This window comes from Molothrus aeneus, chromosome 5, assembly GCF_037042795.1.
Source record: "Molothrus aeneus isolate 106 chromosome 5, BPBGC_Maene_1.0, whole genome shotgun sequence".
Lineage (NCBI taxonomy): Eukaryota > Metazoa > Chordata > Aves > Passeriformes > Icteridae > Molothrus > Molothrus aeneus.
This window is the reverse complement of record NC_089650.1, coordinates 49,167,237-49,181,007: the sequence shown is the minus strand read 5'-3', so window position 1 is coordinate 49,181,007 and position 13,771 is coordinate 49,167,237. Positions and strand designations below refer to the sequence as shown.

The following is a 13,771-nucleotide window of genomic DNA, read 5'->3' as shown; positions in this document are numbered from 1 at the left end:
GTCCCGTCTGTGATCCGTACATAGCCCCCGGCCGGCGGTAGAGGGGCTGCAGCGGTCCGGGGACACGGGGACACCGGGGACACGGGGACACGGGGACACTGGGGACAGCCCGGCCCCGGGCAGCCGCACTTTGCCGTCAGCGCTCTTCCCCTCACCCGTGCCATCCTCCTGCAGAGGAACAGGACTACCGCTCAAAAACAGTATTAAAACTTAAAGAAAAACATCCAGACTTCAGGCTAGATTTCTGTCAGACCCAATTGTTTTGCTGATATATAAAGCTGGGGTATTCTTTTATCAAAACTCTACTTATTTTTTTTTCTCTTTTGATTATATACCGGATAGGGTATAAGAACCTCCAATTCTTCTACGTTTAAGATTACTTATAGAAAGAATCTAGTAAATATTATAAAAAAGTAACAGGAAAAAGAAACAGCTAAAAAGGAGATGAGTCAAGAGAAAATCAAGTGACCATTTAAATTAATATGCAGTGCAAATTGATGTTCCCAAATGATTTTAAGTCACCTATAATGTATAGGCTTTCCACGATTTCACTTCACCGCAGTTTTAATTGCTCAACAGATCTTTTACGGACATGAAAAAACAGAACCAGAAGAGAAAACAAGAGCATCAGTGGGTGCAAGCCCGTCCCCGTTCCCATTCTCGGCCCTGTCCCTGTCCCTATCCCTGTCCCCTCAGGACGGGTGTGCCCGGCGCCGCCGTTGCGCGTGCGCGCGCCGCCTGGGCATGCGCGATGCGCGGCCGGAGCGCGGGGAGGGCGGAAGTGGCGCAGGAGGCGGCGAGGCGGGACTGGGAGAGGGACCGGGACAGGACCGAGGACCGGGACAGGGACTGGGATAAGGGCTGGGACAAACGGGGTTGGCGGCACACGTGGACCAGCGGGTTTGTGGGCCCGGCTTTGCTTCTCTCCGGCCCGCAGCTGCCCTGCACACCGGCTCTGCTCCGGGAACGCAGTCCCCGCACGGTGCTCCACGGCTTTGGAAGTTTCTTTCCAGGCACTGAGTAAACACTGTTGGTAATTGTGTTGATGGGCTTGGTTCTGAAGTTCTCGGCTGCTTGTAGCTGGTGGATTGACTTTCTGAAGCGATTAGTTCATAGCGTGTGAAGTGTGGGATCTGCGAGTAGCGCTCTCCTCCCGAGGCCGCTGCTTTGCGGTGGATTCAATGCTGCTTTCTAGAGCTGAAGTGCTGTTGAGATAATAATGGCTGTGTAAGAATCCCTTTTCCTCAGGTAATGTTTGATTGTAGTCTCTTTTGCACAACGTCAGACAAGTAAATTTTAATCTTCAATAAAGGAAATTTTGTTTGCGTAAGAAGTCTTGTTGTATTCTAAGGAAACTAAGTATCACCTTGTTCTTAAGAGTAAGAACAGCCAAGGACATACTTCCCATAAAGATAAATGCTCTTCAGCAAGGGCAAGCTGAAGCCTTGCAGCTGAGGGAATGTGTCATGCTACTGACTTGATTTCTCCTTCTGTTTTAGTTAATCTGACAAGATGTTTTCACCTCTTGAGAATTCTTGAGGAACTAATTTATTATAAAATCAGACTTTTGAAAAAATTCTAGACAGACTACACACTTTGTTCACTGATGGTCTTCTTGATTTCATTAAGACTGCTGTATAACAGAAGCTTTGTCTTGTGATGGCACATTGGGTTTGCAGTAGTTCTGTACTGCCTATTCTGTTCAAGCAGCAAATATTCATTTTTATGACAAAGTGTTGCATAAAATATAGTGGGAATGTGTGATGAATGGCTGGTCTACACAGGTCTGTGCTTTTATAATGAAGCATAACTTACTTCATAATCATTTTAACTTTGGACAATTACTTCTTATACCTGAATATTGCACTGACTAGTATTTGTGTTTACAGGGCCTTCAGATATCTACCACTGACTGACCACATCAGTAAGATGCTGATGCTCTTGGCTATTCCTTCATTCTTCATGAGACTTTGGTGAGGTTTCCTTCAGAAGTCCACATAGTCACGTGTTTTATTCACTTCTGTTTCCCAAAATGACATTATTCTCTTCATGTAATTTTTGTGTATGACTGAAGTGTTTCTTGCTAGTAGAGAAAGGACTAAATTTTCTACTTAGTAGGCAGAATGTCAAGGGTAGGGCAGAGCAGCACATAAGAGTTAAGACCATAGCCATGCTCAGTGTTATGTTTCAATTGAGTGGTGCATATTGCATTCTCTCTGGGGTGTTAAATTGTGGGTTGCATCCTATATACAGTATATAGTCTACTTTAAACAGTCTACATCCTTTCATATATTTCTTTGCTAAAGTTGTGAAGTTCTTTGCTCACTCTACAAATTTCTGTCACTTTAATTACTGGAAGGCAAAAGGTATTTGTAGTTCACAATCTTCTTTCTGCTCTGTGTATGTGTTATGTTTCACTCCTCTTCAAGGCATGTCCCATGCTGCTGTCTGCCTTTCTTGCAGTCTCTGTTGGTTTTGTTTGGGGATTTTTTTCAATATCCATCCTTATGTATAGCTCTCTTTACACCATTTGGGGGCTTCTTAGGCTCAACTTGGAATTATTCCTGTCAGGCTTTTGAGAGCAACAAAGGTATTTGACAGACTTACTTGCACTGAGTTGCTCTCCAGAAGAGTTGGGAACACCAAGGACAGCACTAACAATATCTTCATGTGGATTTTGAAAGCCAACACTCTATCAGTTTGTTTTGGAAAATTTACTTTCATAACTCTTAGAACTGGATACTCATATCTTTGGTTTTTAATTGCTAGGAACAAGAATCTGAAAGCTTCAGAGATTAGCAGTTAGAACACATAACCTTAGTTTTATATATGTAGGAGTTTAAGAGCTGTAAAAACATTCCACTTGTTTTCAACTGGAATGTTATTTACAATGCTGTGTGTTGTTAAGACATCTTCATGGGAAAATTAAAAAAACAAACAGAAAAATCTATTTTTAATTGCTGAAGTAGTGTAACAGATAGAAACAGGATAAAAAAATAGTTAATCTCTTATGTTGTATATCTCCCTGGCTCATTATACAGTTGCTGGGTGAAGATCAATATTGCTGATTAACTTTGAAGTTGACTCTTTGTCGGTGGAATAGATCAGCTTCTCAGTCTGCTAGAATAAAGTGGGAAGTAGATACTTTGAAATGAAAAGCTGTGTAAATCTTCCAGTTGCTCTTTTCACTAGAAACTTGAAATGCCGGTAAGCTAATGACACTGCTGTTGTGGTGTGTGTTTGAAAAAATACAGATAAAGGCATTTTTTAGCTTCATTTAGTAACATCTTACAGAAGTTCTAACTTCTAATACCTCACTAGTCAAAGCAGGAACAGCATCTGCACCTTTGTAGCAAGCTTTTATTTCTGCTTCAGCTCAAGGAGAAATTGAAACCTGTCTGGTGCTGTACCTCCCAGCTCTGTGCTGTCATAGGATGACCCTGGCTGGAAGACAGGTGCCGGCCAAAGCTGCTCTTATCATTCCCCTCAGGAGGACAGGGAAGAGAAAATACAACTAAAAACTTGCAGGTTGAGACAGGGAGGTCACTCACCATTTACATGGACAAAAGAGACTCAAAGTAATTTAACTTACTGGTCATCAAACCAAGGTAGGATAATGACAAATAAGAACAAGTCTAAAGACCTTTCCCCCACCTCTCCCATTTTCTGGGCTTAGCTCCACTCCAGTTTCTCTACCAGTTTCTCCCCCTGAGCAGTGCAGAGGACAGAATGGCGATTGTGGTCAGTTCATAATACTTCATTTCTGCCTCCTTGCTCCTCATGTGAATTGGAAACTAGGAAAAAACAAAAGCTGGTCACCCTATATGTGCCATTACAGCTGAGACACCCTCAAACCAAAGTATATTATTGACATGTCATGAGTTACTGTGACTTCTTGCTTATATCTGTTAGACAAGAATAAGAGCCGTGGGGAGTTTGCTGTAAATGGGGAAGGAGAAAGAAGGGTTGCTCACAACAAGAGAAATAGTCACGAGTTATTAGTGAAGTCTGATATCTTTGGATTCTGGAGTAACAATAAAGTGGATTTTTGATTTTTCTGAAGAATAAGGTACTTTTTAAAAGAGTGTGTATAATTTTGCTTTCTGCACCTGTGTGTGTTAACTTATGATTCACTGGTCTTTTATTTTGCAATGGTTTCCCAATTCCATTTAATTATAACTGAATATTTTGTAGGAATTCAGTCTGCATAGCACTGCAAAAGCTCTTTTGAACTGTAATTTAAATGTAGTTTAAGCTTTTATTGAGTAGATTACCAAGTTTTTGTGTCCATTCAAAACTATAGGAAATACTTTCTTTTCTGTTCTTTACTATCGCATAAAAATTGCTAAAACTGTTGGAAATTAGGGCTGTGGCTATAATACTGCCATCTGGACTTTCAGAAAACAGAAATTGTTTTTTGCTTAGTTTATTGAAACTTACTGCAAACAGAAGATTGATAATGTTGCAGCTTTTTTTGAAATAAAAATTATACTGCACTTGAAATAAAAATTATACTGCAAAGACAAAGATACCCCCAGAAGAAATGAGATGACAATGTAATGAAAAAATACAGCAATAGCTACTTACCGCTACATCACTTTTTTCTATTTCTCTTATGTGTAACTTCACTGCAATAGACTACTCTTCCTCTCCCCTATTCTCAGCATTATAGCACTGTCACTAGTAATTTATTTCATTGACTTTTGTTACAGTGAGGGCAGACCAGAGATGACACAGTCATACATTTCTTACCTTGTTCTGAGTGCCTTCCATGCTCAGCATCTGTAGATACCATTCTTATTTTCTTTGTTATTTTTTCTTTACTTGATTCATTGATGAAATTTTTTTAATCTGTGCATAAGCATCTGTTGTTCAGTTTAAGTTAAAATGAAAAATGTTTTAATTACTTGCAGTCAAATTTTCATATAGGAAAAAAAACTGAATATGGGCTGCTTGTCCATGACCTTGTGCTGGGGAAGGAGTCATTCAAAGTCTTGCGCGCTTTTTATCTGTATTTCTGTACATAAAATATTATCACTGTTTACATTGCCCTTTGCATTTATATGTATTTCTATTTATTTATATGTAAAATACTATTTTATTGCCATTTATGGTGTTTTGGAATGTTTGAAAAATTGAGTAATTTGGATGGTTGTTTTGCCAAGGAAATGTTACTTTGTTCTTGCTGTGTATGGTACTAAGAGATGAGGCTAATCTTTCTGAAAGCTTAGTTTTACATAATTAAACTCTCTCGTTATGAAATTGGTAAATATTCCCCTTCTGAGTAAGATGCAACTTCTAGTAACTCTTAATTTGAACAAAATTAGGAGCTTCAGGACTCTTTTCATTATTTTTGTTTAGATAAAGCAGCTATGCCTGTTCAATTGCTGAAGATCATTGAAGGACAATCTGAGACTCCACTACCAAGCCATTTGCAGAAGGAGGATTTAAAACATTTGCAAGAAGGGTGTGATTATACCAACAAATACATTCAGGTAAGCTGACCAGTAAAAAAATTTTGCCTTGCTTTGAAATAGCTCCTGTTACATTAGCAAGGTGCTTTCATATTCCATCTCACTTGGTGACATTCTGCAACTGTGTGTCCTTGTGTTCATCTGTTGCATATCTTTAAGCAGTGAAAAATTATGACCTTGAGCTTCACTGCATGTTGCTATTACCTTCATTGATTCACAGTCCTGTCCCTTTCTCTTACGTTATCAGACTAAAATTTTGTAGGAGTTTCTCTTTTCAGAGTTTTTAAGCAGTGGACCAATTTAAAGACACATTAATATGCAGAATGTTTTGCTGCGAATGGAGGGACTGGGGGGAGGTTAAGTGGTATTTTGTTTAAAAAAAATAGTAATAAGCACCCCAATCCTGTTAAAGATCAGATTTCAGAGTAACTAAAAAGCTTTCTAAAGTAGTTCTCCTTTTGTATGAAATTATACAATATCCAGTTTTATGAAAAGTGTTGTTTGTAGCAACTACCAGCATCAAAACACAATTAGTCTTTTTTATCATTACCAAGTGTGCACTTATATTTGACAGTGATCCCAAATGTATTTCAGATTGGAAGTACAATCCTGCTATAGTAATGAAATGTAGAAATAACCTTTTTCATGCCTAAAACAAGTGTTCTCTGTAAAATGCAGCATCAATTCTTGAGTGTGGTCTTTTTCTATCCTGTTTAACTTTTTTTTTGTCTGTGGCTCTGAGAATCATTTTAGGCATCTCTGATGCTTATGTATCAGGAAATCAGCATTAACCTGGTTTTCTTTCAATCTATTAATTAAAAAAGGGAGGGGGGGAATTAAGAAAATTTGGTTCTGTAGAAAACATAAGTTGTCTTGAATCCTTCAAAAAATGGCACAAACATTTTAAAAATATGAGCTGAACTGATCTGTTTTTCTGTATCCGAAAGAAACATTTTTGCTACCACAGCTGTATATTCTCAGTTCCAAATCTAGTGCTTATGTGACCCTGTGATTGAGTCCATTTATGAGAAGGAAACTGGCAGAAGACCATCCATATTGCTGGAGAGAGGATAATTTTCTTCTGCTGTCACTCTACACTGGATCATTGTGGTGTCAGATTGATGCTGGGAGTGGTGCACTTCGGTATAGTGAAGGAGCAGAACTGCTCTGTTTGGAAGCAGGCAGCAGTTGAGTGGTGTAGGAGGTGATTTGATTGAGAATGATTCAGCCTCCCTCAGGTCCTGTAAAGGAACAAATGGAAATGTCAATAGCCACTGCTGCTAGCAAACAGGGTTTATTCCTCAGGGGGCAGTTTCCTGGCCCTGTTCACCTGCACAATACATAGACCTTCCTGCTTTGAAGAACTGTGTCTGCAAGCAGTCCTGACATGGAAGAACAGGGATTCTTGTTCAGAAGAAAGTGGTGAAGGAAACAAAAATGCATTATAAATTAGAAAATATTTCTGCCAAAATATATGTTTCCATTTGGAAAGCAGGGTAATTACTACCAGACTATGATTTAAAGCATATATGCAGTGAAAGGCAAAGTGTGTAGAATGTCTTTCTCAGACTTCTGCTTTATGTTAAGAGAACTTCATGCTGCTGCTGACATGGATTAGTAGGTGGCTAAAACAGCTTGGCATAAACAGCACAACTGGAGAGCTGATAAAGCTGGTGCTAATGCACCATTAAATGTGAAGGAAAATCCAGTTCTGCAGGCTGAGCTTGAAGTGAACCTTAGAATGCACAGATGTTAGGTTATCTTAGTGGTGGCACACTGTCACTCTAGACCTGCCAAAATAGGGATCAGGTCCTGCTTTGACAAGGAGGGAAGGGCAGAAGAGGATTTTTATGAGCTGTGTTCTGGTAAAAGCCACAAAAAACATTTGGGATGCTTCTGTCTGACTTGTGTGCCTCAGTCCTTTCATTCTTCTGCGTTTTTATCTTCCTGATACTTCTTTGAAAACTGCAAGTTTCAAATTTGTGGAAAAATGGCACAAGCAATGTTTGTACCTCCTCAGTCTGTTAACTAAACATGATACCTTCTCCTCTTAGTTCATAATTCTCTGTTTTGCTGTAGCAAATCTGAACCAAACCTTAAAATCAGCTGCCAAATCAGCTACAGAACCAAACTGAGGGAGCGAGGCGTTATAAGGAAGGAGACACATGCAGCAGAAGAATTGTATGGGGTGGGTTTGAGAGTCTGTCTAGTGGCATATGGAATGTCAAGGGTTTTGGAAAAACCCTTTTGGAAAAAGTCTGCCTCTGAGCTCAATAAGCAGTGCAGAATTTGTGAGAGAAGAGCCAATTTGAGCAAGTTTTACTAAGGTGGGTTCTTTTGAAGTTTGGAGCTCAAGAGTTTCAGGCATGGGGAGAAGGCAGTGGGGCAGTATGAGGAAATGGGTAGTAGCTGGGGAACAGAACTGTACTAACACCTACTATAGTGTAGGTGCTTGAGATACAAAGGAAAGTGGAGGGGCCAAAACATTATAGCAAAGAATGTGGTCCCAGAATTTGAAAACTCTTTGGAAGATACTGGGATGTAAAAGGAAAAATAAAAAATAAAGATGGTTAAAAAGCAACCACTATCACATTAATAAGTTTCACTTTTAAATAGTGTGCTGGTGCAGATCGAAATTTCTTACTAAGAAAAAAATATGTATGTAAATGTTGAGTGTTCCTGAGATGACTGTTTCATTGCAAAGACTTTATTACAAGCAAAATTCTGTAGCCTTTTGTTTACCTGTGAATACAATTCAAGACAATCTCAGCAAGAACAATTATATATATATATATATATATGTGTGTGTGTGTGTATATATATAGCAACATTTTAAACAAAGCTGTAATTTTGAAAACAAGTGAGAAACCTTTCTGGTTTTAACAGGTAAGTTCCTGCTTTTCACAGAGAAGACTAATGAGTTTTGTTAAGGAGATTAAATTATCAAATTATTTTGGAAATCAGAATTGGCAAATAATGCTGAGGTTTTGTGGAGTGATATTATTTCTTTATAAAACAGATAGTAAAATCTTGCTGAATTTGATTTGGATTACTCCTCAGGTAGCATGTTGTAGGACAGATTTTACTCTGGAAGGCCTCTGGAGTAACAATTCCCTGCTGCATATTTTATCTTGATTTGGTTTAAGAAGCATTTGCTACCATTTAAGTCAAGTTTCCCACTGAATATGTGTACTGTAAAATCACTGTGATTTACCTGACTGTCCTCTTAATGGTGCATTTATAGATATATTATCATACTTTCTTTTTACAAAAACCTTTTAGTCTATTTTTGTGCTGTTTGTGTCATTTTTTAAGCATTTTGCAGAGTCTGTTTTCAAAAATTTTATTATTCTTTATAGAACTTTTTTGTTTTGGTTTTATCGTTGAGAAGGTTACAGTGCTTTATCTGCAGTTCTGTTAAAGAATACATGTGACTGACATTTTTTGTTGATGATACACTCTTTCTAACTAGATATGTAGATTCCAAAGAGATATTAATATCACTGAAGTTGCTGATTTTTGCTTCATTGTAACTCCAGCATTACAATAAAAAAGAGTATTTTGAATTAATTGTTAAATCATAGGATCTTTTAGAGCATTTGTATTATTACCAAGCAATTAGGACATGACAGTTTCAAAACGTTGTAATACTCTTCTCACAGCTGTATTTTTTTTTTCCACAGAAGGTTTTTTATCTTCATATGCATCTATTATATCTTGACTGAGATTTTGTTCTGACATTTATGTTGTAATCCTTTGCCAATGTTTTTGGAGGAATTGCTACATGTATCTCTTAAGATTTTGATCACTGTCTCTTTAGATGTCTTTCCACTTTTGTCCTAAAACTCTAGTCTTTTTGCTATTTTTGTAACTACTAAAAGTTATATGAATAGTTCCATAGCTACTGTTTTATTGTTTAAGTTTATCATCTGGTCAGTGGAATCTAAATAATATTGTCATGTAATGTCACAGACATCTTTCATGAAAAATCCTTTCTTAGGATTTTTCCTTGTGAGAAGCTGCAGTTTCAGTAACCAAAGTAAACAATGGTTATCTGCTGCTGTGGAATGCAACAGGTAGACCTGGGATTGGTCTCCTGTGGGTGTTTGGATTTACTGACCACTCATGGCAGAGCTGGCTCTTGCTCTGTCTGAGACACAGATCTTTGTTATTCATTCTTTTCTATTCTTAGCTTAGCTAGCTTCTGAAGAAACCTTTTCCTCTCTATTTCTTTTTAGTATGGCCTTAATGTAACATATATCATAAAATAATAAATCAAGCCTTCTGATCATGGAGTCAACATTCTCATCTCTTCTTCATCCTGAAAACCCTTGTGACCATGGTCACAATGTAATACTTGCTTTGTTATATCTCAGGAATGTTGCTTTTTGTTGCTATCCATAGCAGTTGTTTTTTCTTTTTTTTGTTAAGAATGTAAATGCCAATTTATGCTTGTTCCATGAATTCTGCCTTTTTTATCTTACAGATGTTTCAGCTGTTATCAGTATTGCAGTTACTTAGTGGCATAAAGTCTTAGTTCACAACATTTTATTTTATTTTTTGCTTTGTAGGGAATAGTTACTCTTTCCTACCCATTAACAAAACTCAGAGATGGAACAGACTATTTCAAGATTGTTGTTCAAGGTACTACATTTAAGTATATATTTTTAATTTATGGTACTACATCAGTAGTTCCTGCTTTTGTGTTCAGTAGAATGTTAGATTTAAAATAATCTCTAAAACAGTTCATTTTCTTAAAAAAAAAGTTTATCTTAAACTTATGCCAGGTAAGTTAATAGAACCAATGCAGTCTTCATATTTCAGTAGACTTCTTGTTGCCTAACTTTTTAAAAGACTGTCCTGGGAATGTATTAGCTATATGTATAGCTTTAATAGTGTATTTTCAAACTGCTTATCATAAGAAGGACCAAGAAAATTGCACACATAATAGTTATCACATAATATAAATAGCATATACTTTGCAAGGGCACCTTTAATATAGGTCAGTATTTTGAATAATGGCAAAATATTTGTGTTTCATTCTGTTTTAATTTAAGCATTTAAGAAAAGGAAATTTCACCTGACTACTCAAGTATTTAAATACCAGTACCTAGATTAGCACTTTGAAACACCTGAATTGTTCATCATGATATGAAATGATATGAAAAAGTAATATGTTCCTTTTAAGTCTTAGGTTTATCATCCCCTCCAGTCAGGAAGGTGGAGGAGGTCATTTGTCAGGGGTCTTTTAGATTCAAGGAACTTTCCCTTTTTCTTTCATTTCATTCTCAGCTTATTCCTTACAGTGGCTAGGGAGCACATCATCATGTGTTCCCTCTGAGCCTCCTGACTCCTGAGCAGCCAGCCTGGGGTCTGCAGCTGCTGCCTGGTGCTGCTGCCTGTGCCTGGTGTTATGGAATGGAAGGTGAATGGAATTGTTGGGGCCTCAGTCAGCCTCCCTGCTGGCTCCAGGTTTCTCAAAGGGATGCTTAACCTCCCTGAGTCTTGCTGATTTCAGTGACTGTTCAGGAGAGGAGAGTTCATGCACATTCTCCGTAGAAACATAAGTTTGCACATCTAAATCGTTGAAACAGTAAAAAGTAGAAAACTCTAAAAATAATAACATTATTTCTGCTTCAGTCCTTCTGGAAGGCTATTAATTAATATTTCTATGACCTAGAATATCTTCAGTTTATATTAGATTCTACAATAGGCTCTATCGTTAATCTAACACTACACATTGAATTATCCAAGTGGAAATCTTTTTCATTTCTGTTTAATTGTACACTGGTGTACAATACACTCATTTTAATCCTCTTATGAAGAATATACTGAGCAATATACCTGCAGTTAGCACATTTCCTGTTTGTACATTAATTGAAAAAATTTAGACTGTAGATCAACTTGTTTTGTAAACCTCTTTCTACTGCTGTTATGTTTTGGAGAAGGTATAGTGATGGGAATCACTTTTGCTTTTTTTCCTCCAGATTCGGATAACTTGTGTTCTCAGATCAACAGCATCAATGTTTTCATATATGGAAAAATGGCAGAGGATTGTGCAAAAATTATACGCCATGGGGTAAAAAACCACCAAAACATATATAGATATAAATTCTTGGATTAGGAATTGTTTTTCACAGATGTATGTCAACTTCTTGTCTTGTCTTGTCTTAGTCTACCTATCCCTAAAACTGGAAATAGTCTGTTCAGTCCCTTCAAATCTATAGTATTTGCTTATATAAATTCTTTCTCACACTAATATTGAAAAAAAGGAATTATTTTTATCAGTGCTGTTTACCTAGCAAGCAAAGGATCATGAATATGGATAATAGAGAAGTCACCCATTTATATTCACATTTTGATAAGATATATTTTATAATTAAATTCACTTAAAAGACAGTTACACTAAAAGATTTAAAAAAAAAATCAAAACTGTGCATACAGGGCTTTTTTACTGACTTGGTGCTGGTGTCTTGCTTTGTCAGAAGTAGAAATTTGTTTTGATTAGCTCCAGGAAAAGACTTAGACAAGTCAGCCTGTGAGTTTGTTTATCACTAAAGAAAGAAAACAAGATAAAAACAATTACCTCAGTCTTTTTATAAGACTGCCTATCAGTTTACTGATATTTCAATATTAGCCAAATATGAAATTAAAATTAGAATATAAAGCATTACAAGCTCATGTTAGAGCTTTTTCATTTGTGGTATGAATTCACATTAAATCATAGAATAGTTTGGGCTGGAAGGCACCTTTAAAGATCAGCCAGTTACAACCCTCCTGTCATAGGGAGGGAGATATGGGCAGGGACATATTTCACCTCATTAGATTGCTTCAAAGCCCTATCCCAGCTTACTTTGAACACCTCCAATGATGGGGCATCCATAACGTCTCTGGGCAAATCACAATCTTTATACAGATTTCTCAATTCCATGTAATTCTCAATTTTGATGGGGAAGCCAGGGTGGAAAGTTCCTGAACTAATTTGCTAAATATGTAAGGTGCAGAATCTTTTTAAATTCAGTGAACAAATCAGTTTTGTCCTGATAAAAATACAAATGTTGAACAGGGCACTGAGCAGCAATTAGAAGATAAAAAGATCATTACTAAAGAGTTGAATTAGAAGCTACAACCCACAGGCAGCAACCCTTAGACAGCCAAGGTGTGCTAGAACTTCAGTTTGTTCTTCCCCAGTGAACTGAACCATCATGGTGCTTCCCTCATGTCTCAAATGAGATTTTAATTTTGGAAGAATATGAATATAAGGAAATGGTGATTTCTGAAGCTAGCAGAGTTTGGAAAAATGCTCCATTTTTTAGCCATTAAAGAATTGCTTCAGTAAGATCCAGAAGGTAGTGTTTATTTGCTGCATACCATTTCAGATTTTAGTATTTTTTAAGATCCATACCATATCTTCCTAAAGTTCAATACTGTAAGAACTTTAGCTAAAGTAGCCAGGGGGAGGAGCTGGCAATTTCTAAAAAATGTAAGTGACCATGTTGTTTCCTGAGAGTCTTCTTGATCTGTAACAGAATAACCATCAGGAAAAATATTGTATTTCCTGTATTTCACACTTTCTGAATGAGGGAAATGGAATTTCTTTTTGCCTTTTAAAAATGTTGTTTGAATCTCATAATTTATTTTTGCAATATACTTCCGTTGACATCAAAATCCACCAATTTAAGTAAATAGCTTTGATTCCCAAGGCAATTACAAGATCTTTTTAGCTAAAGATTAGATGGAAACTAATCTACTTTGAAAACTAATATAACATTAAATTTCAAAGCAGCAAACAAATATTAGTAAAATTTTTTTGCGTGTTTAGAAACTGCAAGTCACAACCTGTCAAAGTTGACTGTGAACTTGTAAAAAATCTGAGAATATATCTGTTCTTTCTGCTTGTAGAACTAGATTTTGAGGTTAGTGCTGTCTTTTTCTCATGAAAATTGCACTTTGAGAGGAGGTTTGTTTTTGTTTTTTGTTTAATGTGGTGCTACGTATGGCATATATATTACGTGAGAGTAATCACTAATGACCTAATACTACTCCAGAAAATTTTACTTATCAGCTTGTCGCGGTGAGGGAAACTTGGCCGCTCAATATGAGTGTTTAGCAAGCTTCATTTATTGAAGAGAGCAGCAAACTTTTATGCACAACAAGTAATAAGCTCATACATATTCTGCAAACTAAGCAATCTATTGGCTATACTACAATTTCAGCTCTTCCTCATACCTTAGGGGTTACATCTTTCTTTTCTCATGTCTCTCTCACTGCTTGTTATTGTACCACAGCCATGCTCA

The 13,771-nt window shown here is 37.0% G+C and overlaps 1 protein-coding gene across 3 annotated transcripts in view; it reads left to right on the top strand.

Moving 5' to 3' along the window:
• Positions 1-855: 855 nt before the first annotated feature.
• Positions 856-13,771, top strand: part of POT1 (protection of telomeres 1) — a 62,326-nt gene continuing 49,410 nt past the window's right edge. The window contains exons 1-5 of one of the 3 annotated variants that reach the window (XM_066550661.1): positions 856-1,248; positions 1,890-1,973; positions 5,362-5,495; positions 10,046-10,118; positions 11,462-11,553. In XM_066550661.1, coding sequence (XP_066406758.1) covers positions 5,373-5,495; positions 10,046-10,118; positions 11,462-11,553 — 288 coding nt within the window. In that variant the 5' untranslated portion in view covers positions 856-1,248; positions 1,890-1,973; positions 5,362-5,372. Of the gene's footprint in view, positions 1,249-1,889; positions 1,974-5,361; positions 5,496-10,045; positions 10,119-11,461; positions 11,554-13,771 lie in introns of those variants that run through there. The other 2 variants (XM_066550663.1, XM_066550664.1) reach the window with 2 other exon arrangements.